General features: G+C 42.1%; 2 protein-coding genes across 3 annotated transcripts in view; both read right to left on the minus strand.

Annotated features, from left to right (window-relative positions):
• Nucleotides 1-12,387, minus strand: part of LOC109420716 (larval cuticle protein LCP-30-like) — a 28,888-nt gene extending 16,501 nt beyond the window's left edge. The window contains exons 1-3 of one of the 2 annotated variants that reach the window (XM_062850269.1): nt 12,236-12,387; nt 4,719-4,914; nt 4,134-4,651 (exon numbers count right to left, since the gene is read on the minus strand). In XM_062850269.1, coding sequence (XP_062706253.1) covers nt 4,134-4,651; nt 4,719-4,914; nt 12,236-12,253 — 732 coding nt within the window. In that variant the 5' untranslated portion in view covers nt 12,254-12,387. Of the gene's footprint in view, nt 1-4,133; nt 4,652-4,718; nt 4,915-12,235 lie in introns of those variants that run through there. The other variant, XM_062850270.1, reaches the window with a different exon arrangement.
• The window catches only part of LOC109419854 (uncharacterized), a 53,352-nt gene that overhangs the window by 22,841 nt on the left and 7,338 nt on the right, over nt 1-23,173 (minus strand). Inside the window, exons 5-7 of the mRNA XM_029853685.2 lie at nt 8,147-8,372; nt 4,719-4,914; nt 4,167-4,651 (exon numbers count right to left, since the gene is read on the minus strand). Coding sequence (XP_029709545.2) covers nt 4,167-4,651; nt 4,719-4,914; nt 8,147-8,372 — 907 coding nt within the window. The remainder of the gene's footprint in view (nt 1-4,166; nt 4,652-4,718; nt 4,915-8,146; nt 8,373-23,173) is intronic.

A 23,173-nucleotide genomic window follows, 5' to 3' on the forward strand; every position in this document is an offset into this window, starting at 1 on the left:
CACCCACTGACGATCACCATTTTCAAAAACAACCTTTGAGCATATGGTTTATTTAAAGGGAAAATAATTCCAGAGTCTTCCTATTCATTTTCTTTTTGAGTTTTCTTGTATTTTCGATGAATTTGGAGTGTTTGAAATTATAAGATTTCCTTAAATTTTTAAGGACATGCCGTATTTTCAAAATGGGGAGACTTGATCCCCATTTTCTTGGTTTGTACTAAAGTTATAATTATCTGACACATTTTATCGTTGAATAGACTAGAATTCCAAGTAAATAGAGGCTTCCGAAAAGAATTTTATTTTTCACATGTATAATAGCCTGGTACACGGTTTATATGGGAAAATATTAAAAATGGAAAACTCCAACTCCTGTATGCTTTTTGAGTTACATTTTGGTCCTTTATTAACTATGCAAAATTTCAGATCGATCGAAGAAACTATATTTTAGCGCCCGCCATTCTTAATTTTTCATACGATTTACTATGGGGAAAATTTTCTTCTTCAAATAAAAATCGCTTGAGGTCACCCATTAAACCCTAAAAATAAGTCGTTGTATGATTTCTGTAGATAACTTCATGAGGAATCAGACCTCCGAAGACCGCAAAGCGATGCGACTTTCGTGGAAAAAGTTATTAAGCCTTACCTGATCGATAAAATGACGAGATTTTATTATTTATTGTTATTCCTTACATGTTAAACAGCGTTGGCATGCCATTCGGTTTTCAGTCAATAACTTTTTCTACATGCCTTAAATCACTTTGCGGTCTTCAGAGGGTTTGTTCCTCGTAAAATTTCCAACAGAAATCATTGATCGATATATTTTCAGGGGTTAAGGGGCAACCTGTGGCGATTTTTGTTTGAAAAAATGATTTTCCCCATAGTAGATCGTATGAAAACTTAAAACGGCTGGCGCTAAAATATAGTTTTTCCGATCGAGCTGAAATTTTGCACATTTGATATGGGGCCAAAATGGAACTCAAAAAGCGTACAGGAGTAAAATGTCTTTTTGTGTCCCAAGCTAATGTATAATGTATGTGTAATCCTCGAGGGATCAAGTCTCCCCATGTCACTGTTGTGTATACTAAGCAGAATTAATTGAAATATAATAACAACAGCCTTATTTGAATAAATAAGTTTGAAACTATTCTATTTAAACTATGTGCAGTGAAATTTTGACACGATTTGGTTTAATATTCACAAAGTTATTGAGATTTTTCGGAAACGCCTAAAAGATTTCTGAAGGACTGAAAACAAACCATCAGCCGTTAAAAAATAATGCAACGTACAATCGTAATCACTTGTAGCCAAAACATAATCATTTATCCAGGAGTAGTTTTGGATAAATTATGCTAGAAGAAAAATGTTTTTGATTCCGAGCAAATATGGGGAGAACAAGTCTCCCCAGGGATCAAGTCTCCTCAGTCTCCCCTACACGACAAAACGAAACGCGAGGCACAGCTCTTTCAAAGCGGGGTATCTCAGTCCGGAAAGTGAAGAAAGAAAACCTTGTGGTCACTTATTACCGTCAAATGGTATCTTTTCGGGTTAGAAAATACGCACATCTTCTCACCGGAATTTGCGACGGATGACAATAATTTTGGAACTTGTCGGAACGATCCGAGTTATTTATTTGGACATTTTTCTAAATGTGCGAAACTAAACTTTACTTGCCGCGTAGAAACCCCGGCTCAAACATGTACGTGTTAAAACAGCAAAACTCACTGAATCACTATACATTAATTCAAATATTTGTTTCGAAACGATCGACCGAATAAAAAACTAAAGGTGCGATTATGAGCAATCGTAACTATTTTTTAAGAGAAAATCAATACATTTTCGATATGCATGATCCTTAAATTGGCGAAGAAGGGAAAACTTTATTCATAACAATCTTAAGCAAAGCTTGTCAATTTGAACCTATTATTTTTCTGCGTTTGTATTGTCACTCTATCACAATTGTATGTCAGACAATTTGTTGTGTTATTCGTGTAATGATCTATGATATTAATTGGTTGAAAATTTCAAATATTTGATGCAAAATAAAATAAATTCCTACCTATACAAAACAAGAAAATCATTCTCTAGAAACTATATAGGGGATTCTGGGGTAATACGCACCAGTTAAGGAAGATGCGTCCCAATGCATATAAAAAGACAATCATTTATTGTTTTAATGCATGCATTCATTGCAAATACTTGCATTCTAAGCGATCTCGAACAAAACTTTGGCCTTAATATAGTATATAGCTTTTGAAAATAACGTTTTTTGTGAAGACCAACATTACGGCTTCGTATGTTTATGCGGGGCAGTATGCACCCATGCTCGGGGTAAAATGCACTACAACAATGGGGCAGGATGCACTCAAACAAAGGGGCAAGACGCACCACAACATTGGGGCAAGATGCACTGTCGAGTTTATAAATCTCTTCCTTTTTTAGAGAAAATGGATGTTTTCTAAGGTTTTAAGACGAATAATAGCTCAATTTCATTTGCGATTACTTACACAGTGCTCATAGATTTGATTACAGCTTGTTTTCTATAGGTGCGTTTTGCCCCAACACATGGAGTGCATATTGCCCCAATCAAGAGTGAAAAATAAAATTGTTTAAAATATATAATTTATGTACATTACTGTTTATGTTATTATTTCTACGCTTAGTATTACCCTCAATCAACTGAATAAATACAACAGCTTAAGATATTTGGTCGGTTTTCACCATCGAATCGTTCGACAAACAATCGGAAAATTACATCAGAAACCTGCGTTTTGATTTAATTCATTTTTCTCACTAATTACGTAACGCAAATATGTAAAATTTTCCAGGTGCTCATTTATAAGGACGTTCTATTAGACTGGCAAGGTTTCAAAGCTCCAAAACCGATAATTCCTGAAAAATCAAGGGGGTGCGTTTTGCCTCGACAGTGCATATTACCCCAGATGCCCCTACCTGGAAACAAATCCATACTCATGTTCTTTCGTCTCCTCTTTACGCTACCCAGAGAGCTAAACGCGAGAGAGCGCACGAGCCTACGGATAGAGACCGTACTCTGCGTGTCTCTATATTCTAAGCCCTGCTACGAACCGTACGTAAACTTTTCGCTTTCGAGCCCTGCTTAGCAGCGACCGGTGCGGTTCGCTTCTTTGTTCGGGGCTATACTTAACGTTAAAACGCTTGATTGAGCCCATGAGTGGGCTTGGTCTAGTAGGCTAATGTAAACTCCGTTCTTACTGGTGATTCTTCTTCTGGATCGGAATACAGGTGTTTGGAACAGAGACAGAGGCAGGCCTAGAGGTGTTAGTGAAGATGTAGTGGTTGATGGGGATGTATTTGTAAAAGAATGTATTTATCTTGACACGCTTGTTATATGTGACAATAAAGTTTCCCGTAAAGATAAAAGGCGTATTGCAACTGACAATGTGGCTTCAGCACATTGACCTTAAATAGGGCCTTTTGCTTAGCTCAGGTCTCAACACTAGGAAACGAAAACGAAATGCGTTCAGTATAGGAAGCTAATTCTTTCGGTGACCCTCTACGGTCACGAGGCGTAGACTTTAAAGCAAGAAGGCCGAAAAATCTTTCGGAGTTTTTGAGCCCATAGTGCTGTGGCGGGGATCAAGGAAGTGGTGTGTTGCGCAGACGCATGCATCACTAGTTGTACCAAGTTTACAAAGAAGCAAATATTGTGAAAATAACAAAATACGGTAGACTTTAGTGGGCTGAACACGCTGTACAAATGTCAGAAGAAAGAGTAGCGAAATTATTTTTTGGCAGGGAGCCAGATGATGGCGACTTTGTGGGCAGCCCCACACTTTCCGGGAAACTGATGAAAATGGTGATCGGCGCTGGTGTAAATTTACTTTGTAGCCAACAAGGTATCAGGATAGGTAGATAGTTAGGTGCCTTTTATGGATCGAAAGAGTTGAGAAAGCCTTCTCCTCATACAAAAGTGAAAAAGTGGAAAGACAAAGTAAAGTGTGCAAAAGCGAATTATAAAGTCCTAGGAAATTTGTTTATAATAAATGTTTTATTTATTTCTTATCACTTATCCTACAGTATATGGCACAGACAAATACACCTATTTCTTATTGCATAAATATAGCTCCACTCCACCATCAGAATCTCTACCCTTTTTAACTCTGGCTCAGCAGCTGCAGAGCCCGGACGATTTCCTCCGGGATTGGAGGTGGAGTTGGCAGATGGTCGCCCTGAGCTTGGAAACCATTCTCATCAGCGACGTAATCGACTCGGTAGCGAACACCATCATCTCCCACAAATTCGTAGAATCCATTGGTACGCAGCACCTCGTTATCGGATCCACGGTTTTCGATACGTCCAGTTTCGGCCACTTGAATTTGGTTCTCGGTCAAGAAGCGATAGGAGTAGCCATCTTCGTTCATCTCACGGGTATCCTCCTTAACACCGTCCGCACCGTCACGGGATGCACTGGAGCCTCCGAATCCTCTGTTCTTGTTGTTGGCACCGAAAGTAGACGATGCTGGAACAAACACTGGGGCACTAGGCTGGGCGAAGACTGGAGTGAATTTCACTGGGGCGCTTTGCTGAGAGAAAACTGGAGTGAACTTCACTGGAGCACTGGGTCTCGCTCGGTTTGCATTAGATGATGCAAAACGGTTACCAGAGCCGAATCCTGTGAACAAATTAGGTTTAATTGAGTATCACCTTTCTTCATACATAAAATCTGATCTGAAGTATACCACTGGATCCTCCTCGTTGACCTCCAAAGCCACCGGATCCTCTTTGAACGAAGCCACCGGCACCGTCAGGACGATAAGAACCGGCATTATCCGGACGATATTGGCCATCGTCGAACTTGCCCCTCAGCAGCTCCGGATAGTAGCGTCCATCGTTCAAATTCTGTGCCAAAGCACAGCCTAGCGTAAGCACAGAGAACTACAAAAATACAACGAAAGAGATTCCTTGATGAGTTTTCAGTTAGTGCTCAACTTCCGAGCCGATCGGTCGATCTATTCGATAGAGCGAACTTCGGGAGCCGTTCACGGACTATTCAATATTTTTCGGTATACGCGGTACACGCTGAGTTTTTGAGAATCGCAGTTTTCGCTTCGGCGGGATACGCGATGCCACGCCGCGAAAATACGTTTCGCGTTGATTACTCGCAGTTTCCGCGGCAGCTTTCCCATGAAGAAATTCATAAATTCGTGGGGAAGGAACTTGGTTTGACGCGAGAAAATGTGTGCCTACTCCAGCCAAGCAAGCGGCTCGGTTGCACCTTCGTCGAGGTTAACAACCTTGAGCTCGCTGAGAGGATTGTTCGTGACCACGACAACAAACACGAATTCGTCTTTGATGGGAAGACGTACAAGTTGCGTATTCTAATGGAGGATGGAGCAGTGGAGGTACGCTTGTTCGATCTCTCCAACGACGTCAGCAACGTTCACATCGCCGAGTTTCTCGCCGAGTACGGAGATGGCACATTCGGGACCTTCTCTGGGACGAGCGCTCCGCTTTCGGTGGTGTGAAAACCGGCGTACGTATCGCTCGGATGGTAGTTAAAAAGAACATCCCTTCTCTCGTAACGATTCGAGGAGAAGACACGGCGGTGGGGTACAGGGGACAGCGACAAACATGCGTACACTGCCATGAGTTCGTACATGTCGGCATTCCGTGTGTGCAAAATAAAAAACTGCTCGCGCAGAAGCTCGTAGCAGACCAATCGTATGCTAATGTTGCGAAACAGCCAGCGCTGTCGAAGTCGAACAATCCAATACCGCAACCTCAACATCTGAATGCCAAACAACACGAGAACCGAGGTTCGCCGCAGTTGAACACGATGCCACCTCCGACAAACAAACAACCCCCTCGAACTCTACCCATCACCCCAATCTCTTCGATCCCAACCACGATCGGCAGTCTATCCACATTGCGTAAAACGGATGAAAACGACACGGACAGCTCGCAAGCCTCTTGTAGCTCGACCAGCACCCGGCGATTGCGTAGTAAACGTTCGCCTCCAGGCAGGCCCGTGCACAGAAGTGGCGCCAAGGGAGGGGTTTTTCCCAATTTCGGCAAAAGGCGGAGGGGCGCATTGTGTATGAAGCGCCGTTAATGGGAGGGGTTTAACCCCCAAAACCCTCCCCTTGTGCACGGGCTTGCCTCCAGGTAAAAAGATGCGACACAACAACGAAGTCAACAGCGAACACGGCCGAGGCTCCGGGGAAGAAATGCAGCAGTAATGGAGCACACCAGCGTGAATATCGGCACAGTCAACATCAATACCATAACAAACGCAACGAAAATCAACGCTCTCCGCACGTTCTTACGCACTACCGACCTGGACATTGTTTTCTTACAGGAGGTAGAAAACGAACAGCTGGTCTTGCCCGGCTACAACATCGTGTGTAATATCGACCATGCAAGGAGAGGTACGGCAATCGCTCTGAAATCCCACATCAAGTTCTCGCACATCGAAAAAAGCCTGGATGGAAGACTGCTAGCTTTGCGCGTGCACAACACCACACTGTGCAATGTGTATGCCCCCTCGGGATCCGCTCTCCGTGCCGAGCGAGAAAGATTTTTCAACAGCACGATAGCTTACTACCTGCGGTTTCGTACCGACCACATCATTCTGGGAGGCGACTTCAACTGTGTGGTTCGGCCGTGCGATGCGACAGGGCCCAACCCGAGCCCCGCTCTCCAAACAACCGTACAGCAGCTTCGTCTGCTCGACGTGTGGCAGCAGCTTCGTTCTCGCGAGTCAGGGTATACATACATCACACACAACTCTTCGTCCAGGCTAGATCGGCTCTACGTCAGCGCTGGCCTTCGCAATCAGCTGAGAGCAACAGCTGTTCATGTTTGCTGCTTCTCTGATCACAAGGCGGTCACTGCGAGAATTTGCCTCCCTCTCCCTGATAGAGCACCCGGCCGAGGATTTTGGTCCCTCCGGCCCCATTTGCTGTCCGCCGAAACGATAGAGGAGCTCCAAATACAATGGCAATATTGGACTCGCCAACGTCGCTACTACCCGTCTTGGATGGAATGGTGGCTGTCGTGCGCAAAAACGAAGCTAAAATCATTTTTCCGATGGAAATCTAAAATCGCATTTGATGCCTTCCATCGTGAGCAACAACGCCTATACGGCCAACTAAGGCTAGCGTACGACAGCTACCACCACGATCGCTCCATGCTGGTCACCATCAACCGCGTGAAAGCAGAAATGCTTTTGCACCAACGACGTTTCACTGAAATGTTTGTGCAAATAAATGAAACGTTTGTAGCTGGCGAAGCCCTCTCCACCTTCCAGCTAGGGGAAAGAACGAGACGAAAAACAACAATAGAGCAGCTCCGAAACGAAAGAGGCGAAATCATCGACAACTCCGATGGGATTCGAGATCACATGGTCGAATATTTCACCAACCTCTACACACGGGGGAACGTAGAAGATGTGCAAGGCAGTGGCTTCCAATGCGAACGGGTCATCCCCGAGCAGGACCAGCTCAACACTTCATGCATGAGCGAAATCACATCGGTGGAAATTCTCTCCGCTATTCGATCTAGTGCGTCGAAAAAATCACCAGGTCCCGACGGGTTGCCGAAAGAGTTCTACCTGCGAGCGTTTGATGTGATCCACAGGGAGCTGAACCTAGTGATGAATGAAGCAATCAACTCAAACATTCCGACCAAATTTCTCGATGGTGTGATTGTGCTGGTGAAAAAGCGTGGAGCTGGGGACACCGCTCGTGCGTATAGACCAATCAGCTTAATCAATTACGATTATAAAATCCTCGCACGGGTCCTCAAAATGCGACTCGAAAATTTGATGCGCACCTACAACGTTCTAACCGATTCGCAGAAGTGTTCCAACGGTAGGAGGAATATCTTTCAAGCAACGCTCGCTGTTAAAGACCGAATCGCCCAGCTGAAGCGAAGTAGGCAGTCTGCTAAATTGATTGGGTTCGATCTCGACCATGCTTTCGACCGTGTTGACCGTGGATTTCTTTTGGACACAATGCGTGGCATGGGATTCAACACAGCACTGGTGGACCTATTATCGCGAATAGGAGCTGCCTCGTCGTCTCGTCTTCTCATCAATGGCTTTCTTTCTGAGAGTTTTCCGATCCAGCGGTCGGTGCGACTGTCTATGCATCTTTTTGTGATTTACCTGCACCCTCTCCTCCAGCGTTTGAAGCAAGTGTGCGGCAGAGATTTGATCGTGGCCTATGCGGACGACATCAGCGCTATTGTTAACAGCGTTGAGAAACTGGATGCGATGCGGGACATATTCCGGCGCTTCGGACGTGTGTCTGGAGCAGTTCTCAATGAAGGCAAAACAACAGCAATCGACGTTGGGCTTGCGGATGAGCCTCTTAATGTGCCATGGCTGCGAACTGAGAACACAATCAAAATTCTCGGTGTAACTTTTTCAAACTCGGTGCGGGAAATGATCAGCTTGAACTGGGACTCAATCGTGACAAATTTCTCCCGACAAGTTTGGCTTCATTCACAACGCACCCTGACACTACACCAAAAAGTGATTTTGCTAAACACGTTCTTGTCCTCCAGAATGTGGTACATGGCATCGCACTTGACTCCGTTAGCGGCACATGTGGCAAAGATAACGGCGACCATGAGAAGGTATTTATTTCGTGGATCACCTGCAACCATACCAATGCTGCAACTAGCTCGTAGGAAGGAGGACGGTGGGTTAAAACTGCATCTTCCGAGCATGAAATGTCCATCGTTGCTCATCAACAGACATTTATTAGAGATCGAGTCCCTTCCTTTTTATCATTCCTGCATTAGTCAAGTTAATCCTCTCCCGGCAAATGCCATTTCAAACCTTCCCTGCCTGAAGTTAATCATTAGCAGCCTTCCAAATTTCCCCCACCAAATCAGACATTACCCCTCCGCCGATCTCATCCACCGCTTCTACGTCGATCAAACAGACAGACCAAAAGTGGAAGCAGATCATCCAAACTCCAACTGGGCTCGTATATGGACGAACATTTCGACGCGTGCACTGTTGTCGTCTCAAAAATCAGCTCTATACGTGTGGATAAATCAGAAAGTGCCACACCGGCGGCTTCTGTTTAGAATGCGACGATCGGATGGAGAACAATGCTTGTTCTGTGGTGCACCCAGCGAAACAATAGTGCACAAATTTTTCTCCTGTACAAGAGTACAAGCTGCGTGGCGACCACTTCAACGAAGGCTGCTGGTGATAACTGGTCGCCGGCGTTTGTTTGACTGCGAGGAATTATTGAGGCCATCCCTTGAATGGATTTCGACCGTGAATAAAACCATTGTTTTGAAAACGCTAGTTAATTACATTACCGTCATTGTAAATTGTAATGGCAGGGTAGATGTAGATGAACTAAGTTTCCATTTAGAAGTCGATGTTTAACCAATTATGTAAATAATTTTTAATAAGCAAATCGACCAAATAAACGTTTTATAAAAAAAAAACTAGGAGTGTGTAATGTCTGAGACATAACCGCAATGTTGACGTAGGACTAATTTTTAACGCATAATAAAGAATTTGGGGCTCACAGATGAAGTAAACGTGTATCTATTCAGCAAAAATAACGGAAGAGTAAAATCACTATATGCTAAAGACTCGAAATCTGGCGATTGTTGCTGGTAATGATGATTCCCGTATCATGACGATGATGCTGCCGAGCAATGCCTTTAAAGCGCATTTGACAGGTATCCTACTCGATTGGAATGACATTGACAGTAAATTTGGAATTTCAAATACCAAATATACAGCGGTGTATATTTAGTATAAAAATTAAACTTTATCGATAAACTAAACTATAAAAATTAGAATTAGTTGAATTTTTAGAAATAATTGAATAATGCTCCAAATAACTCTTTCGGAAGCTTTGGGGCCCTTGAAAGAACCATTTTGGTATAATTCATTGCCACCCATGCCGCCACCACCGATTGATCCGAAAAGAATCGAGGCTTCATTGGACAGAGGGCGGTGCCACCCGCTTGCTCATCCGTTGAAGCGGATCTTTTTTGGGATCTTGCTGCTGCTGCCACCGACAATCCATGAAAGAATCGGGGCCAAGGCAAACGAAAAGTGACGCCAATCGAATTTTCGTTTGCCGAGGCGGATTTTTCTTTGGATGTTGCTTCCGCTACTGCCTCCACTGCCGATGGATCCGAAAAGAATCGAGGCTTCATTGGACAGAGGGCGGTGCCACCCGCTTGCTCATCCGTTGAAGCGGATCTTTTTTGGGATCTCGCTGCTGCTGCCGCCGGCAATCCATGAAAGAATCGGGGCCCCGGCAAACGAAAAGTGACGCCAATCGAATTTTCGTTTGCCGAGGCGGATTTTTCTTTGGATGTTGCTTCCGCTACTGCCTCCACTGCCGATGGATCCGAAAAGAATCGAGGCTTCATTGGACAGAGGGCGGTGCCACCCGCTTGCTCATCCGTTGAAGCGGATCTTTTTTGGGATCTTGCTGCCGCTCGGTGCTGTCCGTCCGCTGCTGTGTGTGCCGATGAAATGATCGAAATGAGTGTGTGCACCACTTATATAAGTTTCGTCGTGTCGCCTCACAGAACTATGCTTGATTGTGATTGGTTGGGTAAGACTGATCTCGAGCTTTTACTAATTTTCAGCTCCAGCCTCAGTCAAGGCACATCATTCAATTGAGCCCCAGCTAGGAAGCATAAATTTGTGGTGTTGTAGGTTTAAAGCTTTTACCATAGTTGATGACGTCAAACCCGACATCAACCTATCATTCACCTATTTTGATTTTAGCCACCAAACCTAACATAGACCCAATAGTTGATCGATGTTGGTCCAACAGTGGCCCAACATTCGATAAAAATTGACCCGACTTTAACCCGACATTCGACATTTTTTCAGTCTGGCGGAATCCAGAAAGAAATCAGAGGGAGCAGCTTTTATGCCCTAGATTAGCAGATGAAGCTCCTCCCATTCGGCTGGCTTTTCAGTATATTTTATTTGCATGACCCGCCCCGCATGCACCAGACGCTTAAAACGGTTAATCAACCGAGAAATGAGAAAATTTCCATTTAACGAATAAAGTAATCAAAATATTGTAAGGTTAAGATCATTTTAACTCGAACAACGTTATAATTTATCGATGTTTCACGAAAAATGGTTCGGATAGGGTTGATAAATTCCGGATGGAACCATTAGTGGCCGGCATCATCATTCTTGCGGGGCCACCAAGCATTCAATTTTCACTTTTCGGTTGCACCACACGTTTACCGATCCATGATGGAATGAAATAATTATCTGATTCACAACTCTTGATGAATAATTTTCTATGGTCCTGAAAAGAACCGATTGAATATTGAAAGATTTTAGACAAAAAATGACATGAATTTATCATGCCACGCAATGCGTGTTGGATTCCTCCGTGCTGAATGCTGAACGCCGTCGAAAATTGGCCCGCCGCTTGTTGCCCTGGATGTTCCTGATGCTATCATCAATGCGCCACCGCCAATCAATCGGCGAAAGGACCGAGCCCCGAGGACAGCGACGCAACTCGCAAATTCGTATGTCGCTGATCTTTCTGTGGATTTTGCTGCCTCTGCCACCACCGCCGAGTAATCGATGAAACGTATTCTTTCCTTCGTCTGCCGCGTTAGACGGTTAGAAGGCGAATGTGCAACAGCACCCTTGCCGACAACCACCGACGCCGAGCCAACACGGCCGTCAAAGAATAATGAGCGAAAACGCAAACGAAGAAAGTGGGCAGCTCTCGTTCGATGCGTTCACCTCGAGACGACAAAGGCAAATGAGGGAAGATGCGAAGAAGCAGTAGCTTTTATATTCGACGGGAGCATCCAAAATGTGCTCCAAAATGTGCTCGATCGTGATTGGCTGGAATAAACATGGGTTCACTTTTCCCAATTTTTCAATAGTTTGTTATTGAAAAACAGCAAATATTATTATTGGACATAATTGGTGTAAAGATTTGCAATCGATTGGTGCCAAAATTTTGAAAATTCAACAAGAAATGGCTGAGCTATTAACGCTCAAAATCTCCACTTTAAACGTAACGCGGCTGATTTCTGAAAATTTAGAATGACACCCGGTATAGAAAAGAGAGACGTAGTCCTACGTCAAAAAAAAAAAAAAAAAAGTTTCACTTGGGACAGTTTTCCAGCATATCTTCAAGCACTTCACTAAGTGGTTATTCAGGCCACATTTCAGAGTTCTCGGAATAACAGTCTTTGAGTTCACTTATATCACTTATCTTACCACGATCAAACACTTCATTGTTGAACACTTCACGGCAGGCCTGCTGTACAATTCGTAGAATTCTAGAGTGCACTCTTTGTTCTTCGTTGAGATCTATCTACGATCGAAGTCGGTGGACTGATGTGATTTCTTCAGAGAATGCTCTAGTTTTTATATCCTTTAAACGACTTCCACCAAAACCCAAACTTCCATTTCTATTTCCATTTTGGCAAAAGTACGTTCTACAGATTGGCATTGGCAAATCGTTTCCTTTGGCCAAAATACCTACCGGACAAGAAACATTTCGGAAGAAGGCTAGCTAGCCATCGCCTTTCATTCGATGATGAACGACGACCGCCAAAAACGCCTCACCGATCTAGATCCACCTGAAATCTCTGCATGCATATTGGCCGCGAGGATCTGACCGTAATCAAATATTCGGTCCCACAAAGATACGGTGTGGCTGTAGCAAGCAGCACATTTATTCCACGGAGGAAGATGGCTAGGTGTAGCCGGTGTGAAGTGTATCTTTCTGGTGAAATGATGATTCAATGTGTGAGTTGCAACGAACTTTAATTCTTATATGTATGTTCAAAATTTATTACAAGATTATTGTATGCTTTAACTCACTCCATAGTGCATTTCTCCATACTTTTGTATTGTTTTGTTATTATTTTCAGTTCCAGTAATCTGGAATCTAATGCAATGTCCTGTTGTGTCAATCAGTTCCAGTCGTTGGCTGGCTTTCGTTTCCGAGTATATTTCATCAAAATACCACATTTAACACCTCTGTCCCCTACTTTTACCGAAAGACAAAAAATAACATCATAGAAAGACCTTCCTAGAGCTGATAGCCGACCAAGTGTTGCAACGTTGCTGTTGGAGGCTGGCTGCTTCTGGTCTTTTACCCGCACAATCGCCGGACGAAGCGATGGGAGGATGCCTTTTTCAGTATCAAGGTTTCGCCGATGGTATCGACAGTGTTGTCGTCGTGAAGATCGTGTAGTGTCCCAGCTAGCCATCTTTGACGATGACTTTTTAGCGCAATCGTTTGAACCTGAACCAGATGCTGACAGGTGTGTGTGTGCGTTGGAAGGTGAATTATGCTGACTTAGCTGTTTGTTTTCTCAATTCATAGGATAGGCTTGAGGTGGAAGCGAGATATGAAAATTAGCATGCAAGGGCTGCCTCCGAATGAATGGGTTGTAAAAATGATATGGGGTGATACTTTGATTGATGCCCATCATGTTAGGATGGTTGTTTTATTTGGTAGATCGATGCCCTTCATCATTTTGATGCTTATATGATGTAGAGATGATTACTCAATAATCTTATGGTTATTTTGAGTGCTGTCAGTATCTGGATTGATTCTAGGCGAAATTAGATTTTTTTATTATTATAATTATCTTAATTAACGAGATTTTCAGACCAGGGCTGGTTCATCTCGGTAAAAATAGTAATTGTTTGACGTAGTCTAGTACAGAGTGTTGATGTTACAAAGATGAGTTTACAATAATACTGTCAGATGTTTTGGGTTATTCGTAGTTGATTTTCATGTTATCCTGCTCGTTATCCGGGATCCTTGCCTTGGTCGTTGATAGATGCGAAATTAGATGTATTCCATTTGTTAATTTCAATGATATATCGAATTCATCATATAGGGTAACTGAACCAATTATGGCACTAGCTAAGGACCACTATTTGTACAAAAATAACGAGAAGACCAACGAATGTCAACAATATGTTAAAAGATAGCTTAGTTTCCATACTTTACAGGAAAAATATAGAAACGGAGCCAAAACTTATTTTAGTACTTATTACAGCGTGTGCCAATGATAGGAACCATGTACCAGTTATGGCTACATTTTTAACTTCGGCACCTTTTCGCACTATTTGCATGCATTCCTTATGGGATTAGCCATAACTGGTACACCATGGCGATATTAGGTGCAAGGAAGCCGAAATTTTAAGGAAAATGATTTATTTCTACCATAACACTAGTTTACAGCATTTTTGAACTCGGTAAGCTGATGATCGTTTTTGGTGTAGAATCGTGCCCTGAGTTCAAAAACGTGAAGGAAAAAAATACAGCGGAGTGGAATTTTTTTCGACTTTCCATACAAGGTTGATGATTTGAAATCGATGTTTGTTCTATTTTTAAGCAAAGTCGCTTACTTCACACATCTCATTCTCCGTACTCAATGCTCCGATTGAGCTGAATTTTTTACTGTAACTCGCCTATATATGATATGTCAAATAAACGTTGAAAAATAATTATTAATTTGTTTTTTTTTTGCCTTTCTCGTACACTAAGTGTACTGGAAAGGCTATATGTTCACTCCAAAAATGACTTTTTGATAGAAGGCCCGGAAGGTCGAGTCACATATACCAATCAACTCAGCTCGACGAATTGAGGTGATGTCTGTGTGTGTGTATGTGTGTGTGTATGTATGTGTGTATGTGTACAAAAAAAATCACATCACTTTTTGGCAGTAAACCTCAACCGATTTAAATGACCGACGGTTCATTCGTCGCGTAATCTGGTCCCATTGTTTCCTATTGAAAATGGTTCGGATCGGTTCAGCCGTTCCGGAGTTATGGCCATTTAGGTGTTCCGGACCGGTACCCCAGGAAGGGGCCAGATATAAAAATGCTACAAAACCATGCATGCGACACATCAGACCGCGGCTTTTTTGATAACCTGACGAACAGAAAGCAGGAAAATAATCTCAGGCCATATCTGAACCGGTAGTGTTCCGAAATCGGTTCCGGATGTCCCGCCGGAAGTGGCAAAATATAAAAGTGAGCCAAATCCATGCATGCGACACATCAAAAAGCAGCTTTTTCGATAACCTGATGAACAGTGAGCAGGAAAATAGCCTTTGATCCAGCAGAAACTACCGGAACCATTCATTGCATTCGATTCATTGAATCCGGAGATATAACAGCTTAAAGTTGGCTATCGGATAATTATACCTTTTTCTAGAACCTTTATAACTTCGTGTAGAATGGCTCGATCTTTTCCAAATTTTGTTCACTGATACACAACTAGTTGATGAACTTACAGTAAAAATTTGAGAATATTTGATGCCCTTTTCGAAAAGTTACAGCGAGTTGAACATTTTTCGAAAAGTGAAAATTTTACCTGTCCCAGTTATTTTGAGTATCCCCTGTAGCTTAAATGCCTGCAAATAAAACCAATATATTGTATTCACAATAAACTGGAACGTTATTTATCGATGGTGCAAACATTATCACGCATACGGTAGAATAGGGGTTGCATGGGAAAATTGAAATTTAATTGCATCAACCTCGAACAAAATCTTTCAATCACCCTTTGCGTCTAAATAACTGCGCAAAATTTTGATCCGACTGGTTGAAAAATTTCACTTGCTTCCATTTCTCTGGTCAAATTTTGTGAATCTAGTAACCAGTAAAGTGTGCAGGAAAAAGTTTATCGAAGACTGTAAAGTGATTTTTGATTGTGAAATAAATTAAATTTTAGCTTGTTATTATCGTCTAGGTATTGATCGGCCTCCATTAATAGTAAAGGCGGTCACGCATTAAACTAAGAGATCTGATATTTTTCAGCTCTGCCTATACATTGAACATAACGTCGGAAATATGTACCATCAATAAGTTTCCCAAATCGATGATGACTTGAATAAAATTCTTGCTTTTATAAATAAAGTATTCATAGGTTTCAGGATGCTTACGTCGACGGAAAGATCATGAGTACATATTCGACGAGAAAGGCACTATCACCACTAGGTGGATTAATCCGGGTTTTTTCGTATTGAAAAAATACATTTCTTTATATATTTTTGGAAATTTTGCTAAAATTTAAGGAGATCGTCCCCAAAGTTCGCAAATATCTTGAATTTCATCAATCTGACGCAAAACCTGCACTCAGATGATCGAATGGTAATATATTCAGCTTTTAATTTATGGAAAAAGATTTGAAATTGGTTGACCAAAACGCAAGATATTTGAATTTTAATAAATTCCATATTTAAAAAGGTTTTAAAACTCAATATTGAGCTAAAACTCAAAAACTGTTCTACTTTAAATTTTTTGCAGCACGGTTTCGAAATCAGCGCTAAATTATGCTTCAAAAATTTTGGTCATTGACAGAAGTTCACGACTTTCGTTTTATTTAGTTAATTAGTGAAATTTGAGCAAAATGTGGAGTTTAAATGAGTGCAACCATCTTTTTTGAATGTCATATGTTGTTCACATTTTTTTCTTGTTGATTCACATCGTTAAAGTGTGAAAATCAACTATGGCGAATAATTGGTACTATAGCCATAATTGGTACACTGACCCTAAATAAAGCAGGGTGAATAATATCACATCATCGCACAATGGGGAAAATAGGTATAAAACGCGAATAAATTCAATATCTCTGCTCGGAGTGAATGGATTTGAATGAATTTTTGATACGAACTGCAAAGATCTTTACAGTTTCAGATAAGTAGAGTATCATTCGCCACACGATGCTAGGAATTAGTGTCTCCGTCCCGTTTACCCCACTCTCTCTCTTTTTCACCTTTTTTGAATAATCCTGGAGTGCAAAATAAATTATTTATTTTATTTGTATAGGTGTAAAAACTTCCGTAGTAACGAATGCAGCTAATTTGGCTCACCACATGGCCTTTTAAAATGAAATATCTTCAAATAACCCCAATATCCCCTATTTCTTTGAAATTTTACATGCATTTCTGCTCGAACTAGAACGCAATCGATGAGAGCAGGGCCAACCCTATGTCAAATTGCCGATACTATGGAAGTTTTTACAATAATACGAGTTAAAAAAGCAATTTATTTTGCACGCCAGTCGGGTTTAGATAGAGATTTTCTCAAAAAGGTGTGTGCGAAAGAGAGCGGAGTAAACGAGCACAAAACACTGATTTCCAGCGGTGAATGACACCCTTCTTATCTGAAACTATAGAGATTTTTACATTTCGTGTCAAAAATTCATTCGAATCCATCCACTCCGAGCAAAGATATTGGATTTATTCGCGTTTTACACCTTTTTTTACCACTGTGCATCGGTTCACGACCACGTCTCTCCACAAACGCCTAGCACTTACCAGACCACACTCATTTAATGCACTCTTTGGAGGCTCCAGTCCATCTTCTGTCAATAAATTCTTCTAGGAATTTCTCTATGGGTTTTTCCAAAAAATCTTCCAAAGGTTTCTTCAAAAGATGCAATTCCAGATGTTTTTTTTTACTGATATACGTTTTGCCTTTCTCGTACACTAAGTGTACCGGAAAGGCTATATGTTCACTCCAAAAATGACTTTTTGATAGAAGCCCCGGAGGGTCGAGTCATATATACCAATCAACTCAGCTCGACGAATTGAGGTGATGTCTGTGTGTGTGTGTGTGTGTGTGTGTGTATGTGTGTGCATGTGTGTGTGCGTATGTGTGAGTGTGTACAAAAAAAACTCACGTCACTTTTTGGCAGTAAACCTCAACCGATTTCAATGACCGACGGTTCATTCGGTTCACGCGAAATCTGGTCTCATTGTTTCCTATTGGAAATGGTTCGGATCGGTCCAGCCGTTCCGGAGATATGGCCATTTAGGTGTTCCGGAACGGTACCCCAGGAAGGGACCAGATATGAAAATGCATCAAACCTATGCATGCGACATATCAAACCACGGCATTTTCAATAACCTGATATGCGGTAAGCAGGAAAATAGTCTCAGACCATATCTGAACCGGTAGTGTTCCGGAACCGGTTCTAGGCACACCGCTGGAAGTGGCCAAATATACAATTGAACCAAACCCATGCATGCGACACATCAAACCACGGCATTTTCGATAACCTGATGAGCGGTAAGCAGGGAAATAGTCTCAGATCATATCTGAACCGGTAATGTTCCGGAACCGGTTCCGGGTGTCCCGCCGGAAGTGGCCAAAAATACAATTGAACCAAACCCATGCATGCGACACATCAAACCACGGCATTTTCGATGACCTGATGGACAATGAGCAGGAAAATCATCTCAGACTATATTTGAACCGGTAGTGTTCCGGAACCGGTTCTAGGCGTCACACTGGAAGTGGCCAAAAATACAATTGAACCAAGCCCATGCATGCGACACATCAAACCACGGCAGTTTAGATAACCTGATGAGCGATAAGCAGGAAAACAGTCTCAGACAATATCTGAACCGGTAGTCTTCCGGAACCGGATCTAGGCGTCCCGCTGGAAGTGGCCAAATATACAATTGAACCAAACCCATGCATGCGACACATCAAACCCCGGCATTTTCGATGACCTGATGGACAATGAGCAGGAAAATCATCTCAGACCATATCTGAACCAGTAGTGTTCCGGAACCGGTTCCGGGGCTCCCGCTGAAGTGGTCAAATCTGAAAGAGCCCAACATACCCATACATGCGTCACATCAAATAGCGGCTTTTTCGAAAACCTAATGAACGGACAGCAAGTGTTTCGGAATCGGTTTTGAGTGGCCGGAAGAGGCCAAATGTAAAAGTAAATCAAATCCAGGTATGTGACACATCAAATCGTGGCTTTTGCGATAACCTGATGAACACTTAGCAAGAAAATAGCCTTAGATCACACTAGAGACAACTGGTAGTGTTCCGGAATTGGTTCCGAGAGTCCCGTCGAAATGGTCAAACCCTGCATGTGACACCTTCAATTTGCAGCGTTATTGGTTAACCGATGAACAGTTAACAAGACAATAGTGTCAGACCATATTTGGTTCAACCGGTAGTTACTCGGAATCAGATCCGGGTAGTAAAATGTACAATTTGACCAAACCCATGGAAGCGGTACATCAAACCACGACAACCTGAAGGAAAAAAAAAGGTCCAACCCACATTAGATTCCCGGTAGTGTTGCGGGTTCGGCTGTGGCTTCGAAAGTGGTTAAAAGTATAGATAGTAGAGTAAACATAGATCCGTGTTGATGAATGTCAAAATCTGTATCCAAACGAGCATGACGTCACGATTTGGACAACATCAATGGAGCGCATGACGTCATATTCAACCGTCACACTCTTGAAAATTACTACTTACACGATTGAAACATTTTAGTCAGCGGTGTCCGCGGATCTATGTTTACTCTACTATCTATAGTTAAAAGTAAAGGTGAATCAAACCCATACATGCGATATATCAAATCGCGGTGGTTGGGTAAAGGTGAAGAATTAGCAATAAAATAATCTCAGACCAGATTTGGGACAACCGTTAGTGTCATGGAATCAGATCCGGGTATCCCACCGAATATTGCCATATATAAAAATGAACCAAACCCATACATGATACGACACATCAGATCGCAGATTTTTTTGATAATCCAATAAACGGTTAACGGTTTCTCGACTGCATTCACCGATCACGTTTGAGTACAAGATGGAGGCTTCACTGGTACACAGAGTTGCATCCGTTAAAGATCTTGGCATTATACTAGATAGTAAGCTAGCGTTTACGGAACACATTTCGGTTGTTACTGCAAAGGCTTTTGCTGTTCTGGGAATCATCAAACGAAACACCCAGGCCTTCAGAGATATCTATTGCCTGAAGGCGCTGTACGTGTGTCTTGTACGCAGCTTATTGGAATACTGCGTTACTATCTGGGCTCCATATCACGCTGTGCATATAGCACGACTGGAACGTGTGCAGAAAGCCTTCATCAGGTTTGCTCTTCGTCATCTCCCGTGGCGCGCCGACCATCATCTCCCTCCGTACAATCAACGTTGCGCGCTTATACGCTTACCTACTCTGCAACAACGACGTGAACTTTTACAGCGGCTGCTGATCTTCGACATCCTGAGAGGTAATGTTGACTGTCCTGACCTACTTGGTAGACTTCGCATCAACGCGCCGGTGAGGACAACAAGAAGATATGATATTTTCCGACGGGCTACTCATCGCACTCAATTCGCACAAAACAATCCGCTAGATGTATGTTGTCAACGATTCAACGAAGTGTATCATTTGTTTGATTTTGATATGTCCAAGCACTTATTTAGATTAAGAATTAGTTTTTAAGTACTAGTCTGTACGATATTTTTAATTGTCGAAGACTGTAATGAATAAAATAAAACAAATAAAATAGCTTTAGATCACATAAGACTAGCTGTTGTGTAGCAGAACCAACGTTCATATGAAAAATCAAATCGTGGCTTTGTTTAATGGCCTGATAAACATTCGGCATGAACAACAGTGACGAATAGGTTTCATCAAATCGCACCATTTCAGATTCCTAAGGTTTAAATTTATAGCATGATGGGTCAACGTTGAATGGAAAAATAAGAATTTGATCGTGTCAACCTTGAACAGAAGATGGCGGCTGTTTAAGGACAAGGTATTTGGCGTACATAGCTCAAATTTTCTAGAGCACCGTTTTTGAGAACCCTTAAAAGGATTTGGATGAAAATGCATCACCCTGTTGACAATCACTGAGCAATCAGCATGATGCATTTTCAGCCATATCCGTTAAACGGTTCTAAAAAACGGTGCTCTAGAAATTTTGAGCTATGTACTCCAAATACCTTGTCCTTAAAGGAATTTTGAGCTCTAAAACTATGTAAAATAAGTGTATTTGGTATGGGAAATATGTTCGAAGTCCACCAGAGTATCCAAGATAATGCCCCGTATTCAAGTTAGCGCCTTTTTTAGGGTTTTGAATTCTTGCATTATGGGCATATGTTGTATGGAAACATGTCCAGAATTCAAAATCTGTGATCAGAAAACCCTCCTCCGAAACTGTTTCTAGGGATCATAACGCTACTCACCCCCCCCCCTCCCCTTCCCGCCCATAGCGTTACGTAATTCGTGTACAATGCCATAACAAATTCCTCAAAGAATTCATAGGGATATTCTTACAGTTATCCTTAGAAGAAATGCGCATAACATTTTTGGGGAAAACACCTGGAGGCAACCCTAAAATAATCTCGGGAGGAGTTTCTGCAGAATTTTCTGGACGAATCTCTACTGGACTTCCTGAATACATTCCTACGGGAATTTCAATGCAATTTCTTAAAACCTCCTTGGTGGGTTTCTTGAAAAATAAAATTTTAATAGAAGCTATACATTTTGCTAAAGAATTCTTAGAAGGAATTCTCAAAGAAATCTAAAAATGCATTCCTGACGGAATTTTTAAAAAATCCTTGCAGTTTTTTGAAGAAAACACTCAAAGAATTTTTTAAGAAATTCCAGGAGCCTTAAGCCTTAATTCTGGCAACAGTATATTTTACACACATAAACTTTTATCTAAATGAATCACTTGATGAATTTCTGAAAGAATTACTTCAAGATTTTTGAATTCACGGAGAAGTTTCTGAAGCGATCCATGTAAGATATTCTAAAAAATCTTTTGAGAAATTTCGGATAGTAACTTGTGATCAGTGATGGAATTACTTTCACCGCAGACAGACGTTCAAGTTTGACTCAGCAGCTTGTGTAAAAAACATGGCCGCCACAAATTGCCAAGTGGCAATCAGCGAACAGATGGCGTTAGCGACGTTCATATTCAATCGCTGCCTCCCATGTGCGTTGCGACCAACAACTGTCACCACTGTTGTCTTCCAGCCGGTGGCGGGAAAAGACCGCACGTGTTGCACGCTAATAATGTTTCCACATGATTTGTGCAGAGTAAATGACTTTTATTTAATGTCTAAAATCTTTTGCACAAATTAGCGCAGGACTCTTGTAAAATATTTTACACATTATTACTTTTATTTTACATAGATTTGCTTGAATAAAACTGCATTTGGATGAACTTCACTCGCATTGGGAAATCTTTGTAAATGTGACGCAAATGTAGGAATGATTTTGACAGTGTTTGTTTTGATTTCATTTTTCGGTGGGTGGTGAATTGGGTGGTAAGTAAGCGGCTGGAAGCACGTGGTTTCTAAAACTGTCAACTGCACGCGATTGCACTGTGGCAATCGGTTGCCTAGGTGTCGCTAGTGAAAATTTACATAGAAAATTTGAAAAAATTTGTTCGAGCTAGAACGTCTGTCTGCGCTTTCACCATGAAGCAATTCGCGAGTGTAAAGCCAACACAAGGCTTACTCACGATTCCGAGAGTAAACAGTGTGTGAGTTTATTCGCACCCGCCTGCTTCGTGAGTAAGAAGCAAAACAAAAACAGAAACACTCATGAATTTTCATTCGTGAAGAACTAGTGGAGGTGTGGGAAGTGCATTTGATTGTGGTTATAATAGCAAATCCAGTGATTATCCAACATAAATTAATACTTTATGCTTCATTGTTCCTGAAAAGCAGCACTGCCAGTCGTTAACACCTATGTGCCTGAGCCTCATTTTGCACCCAATTTCAAAACTTCAAAAATCTGATTCTCAGCCGTTTCTCAACGAAAGTTAATGAAATTTATGTTGGAATGACAGTTGATTAAAAAATCCTTCCTTACGTATCCGGGATCATGGTTCCGGATTTTTTCGTTGTTTCGGATTTATGGCCGGGGGTACTGAGATAACCTCCTTATCAGATAGAGGTACAACCTATAATTGGCCTTCGAAAACTAGCTTGCGGCATATCAAACTTCATGATTTTGCAAAACAAGAGTATTGGACCATGTTTCTAGAGATTTCAAATACAATGGCCACTTCTCCGGATGTTCCGGACTCAGGTGCCCTCAGGGTAGTGGCCACCTACTGACTGGTTATGAAACCTAGCTTGAGACGTATCAAACTTCATGATTTTGCAAAACAAGAGTATTGGACCATGTTTCCAGAAATTTCGGGTATACTGGCCACTTCTCCGGATGTTCCGGAAACCTGGTGCCCCCAGGGAAGTGGCCACTTTCTGCTCGGTTCTGAAACCTAGCTTGCGACATATCAAACTTCGTGATTTTGTAAAACAAGAGTATTGGACCATGTTTCTAGAGGTCTCGGATACACTGGCCACTTCTCCGGGTGTTCCGGACCCAGGTGCCCCCAGGGAAGTGGCC

Source organism: Aedes albopictus, chromosome 2 (assembly GCF_035046485.1).
Source record: "Aedes albopictus strain Foshan chromosome 2, AalbF5, whole genome shotgun sequence".
Lineage (NCBI taxonomy): Eukaryota > Metazoa > Arthropoda > Insecta > Diptera > Culicidae > Aedes > Aedes albopictus.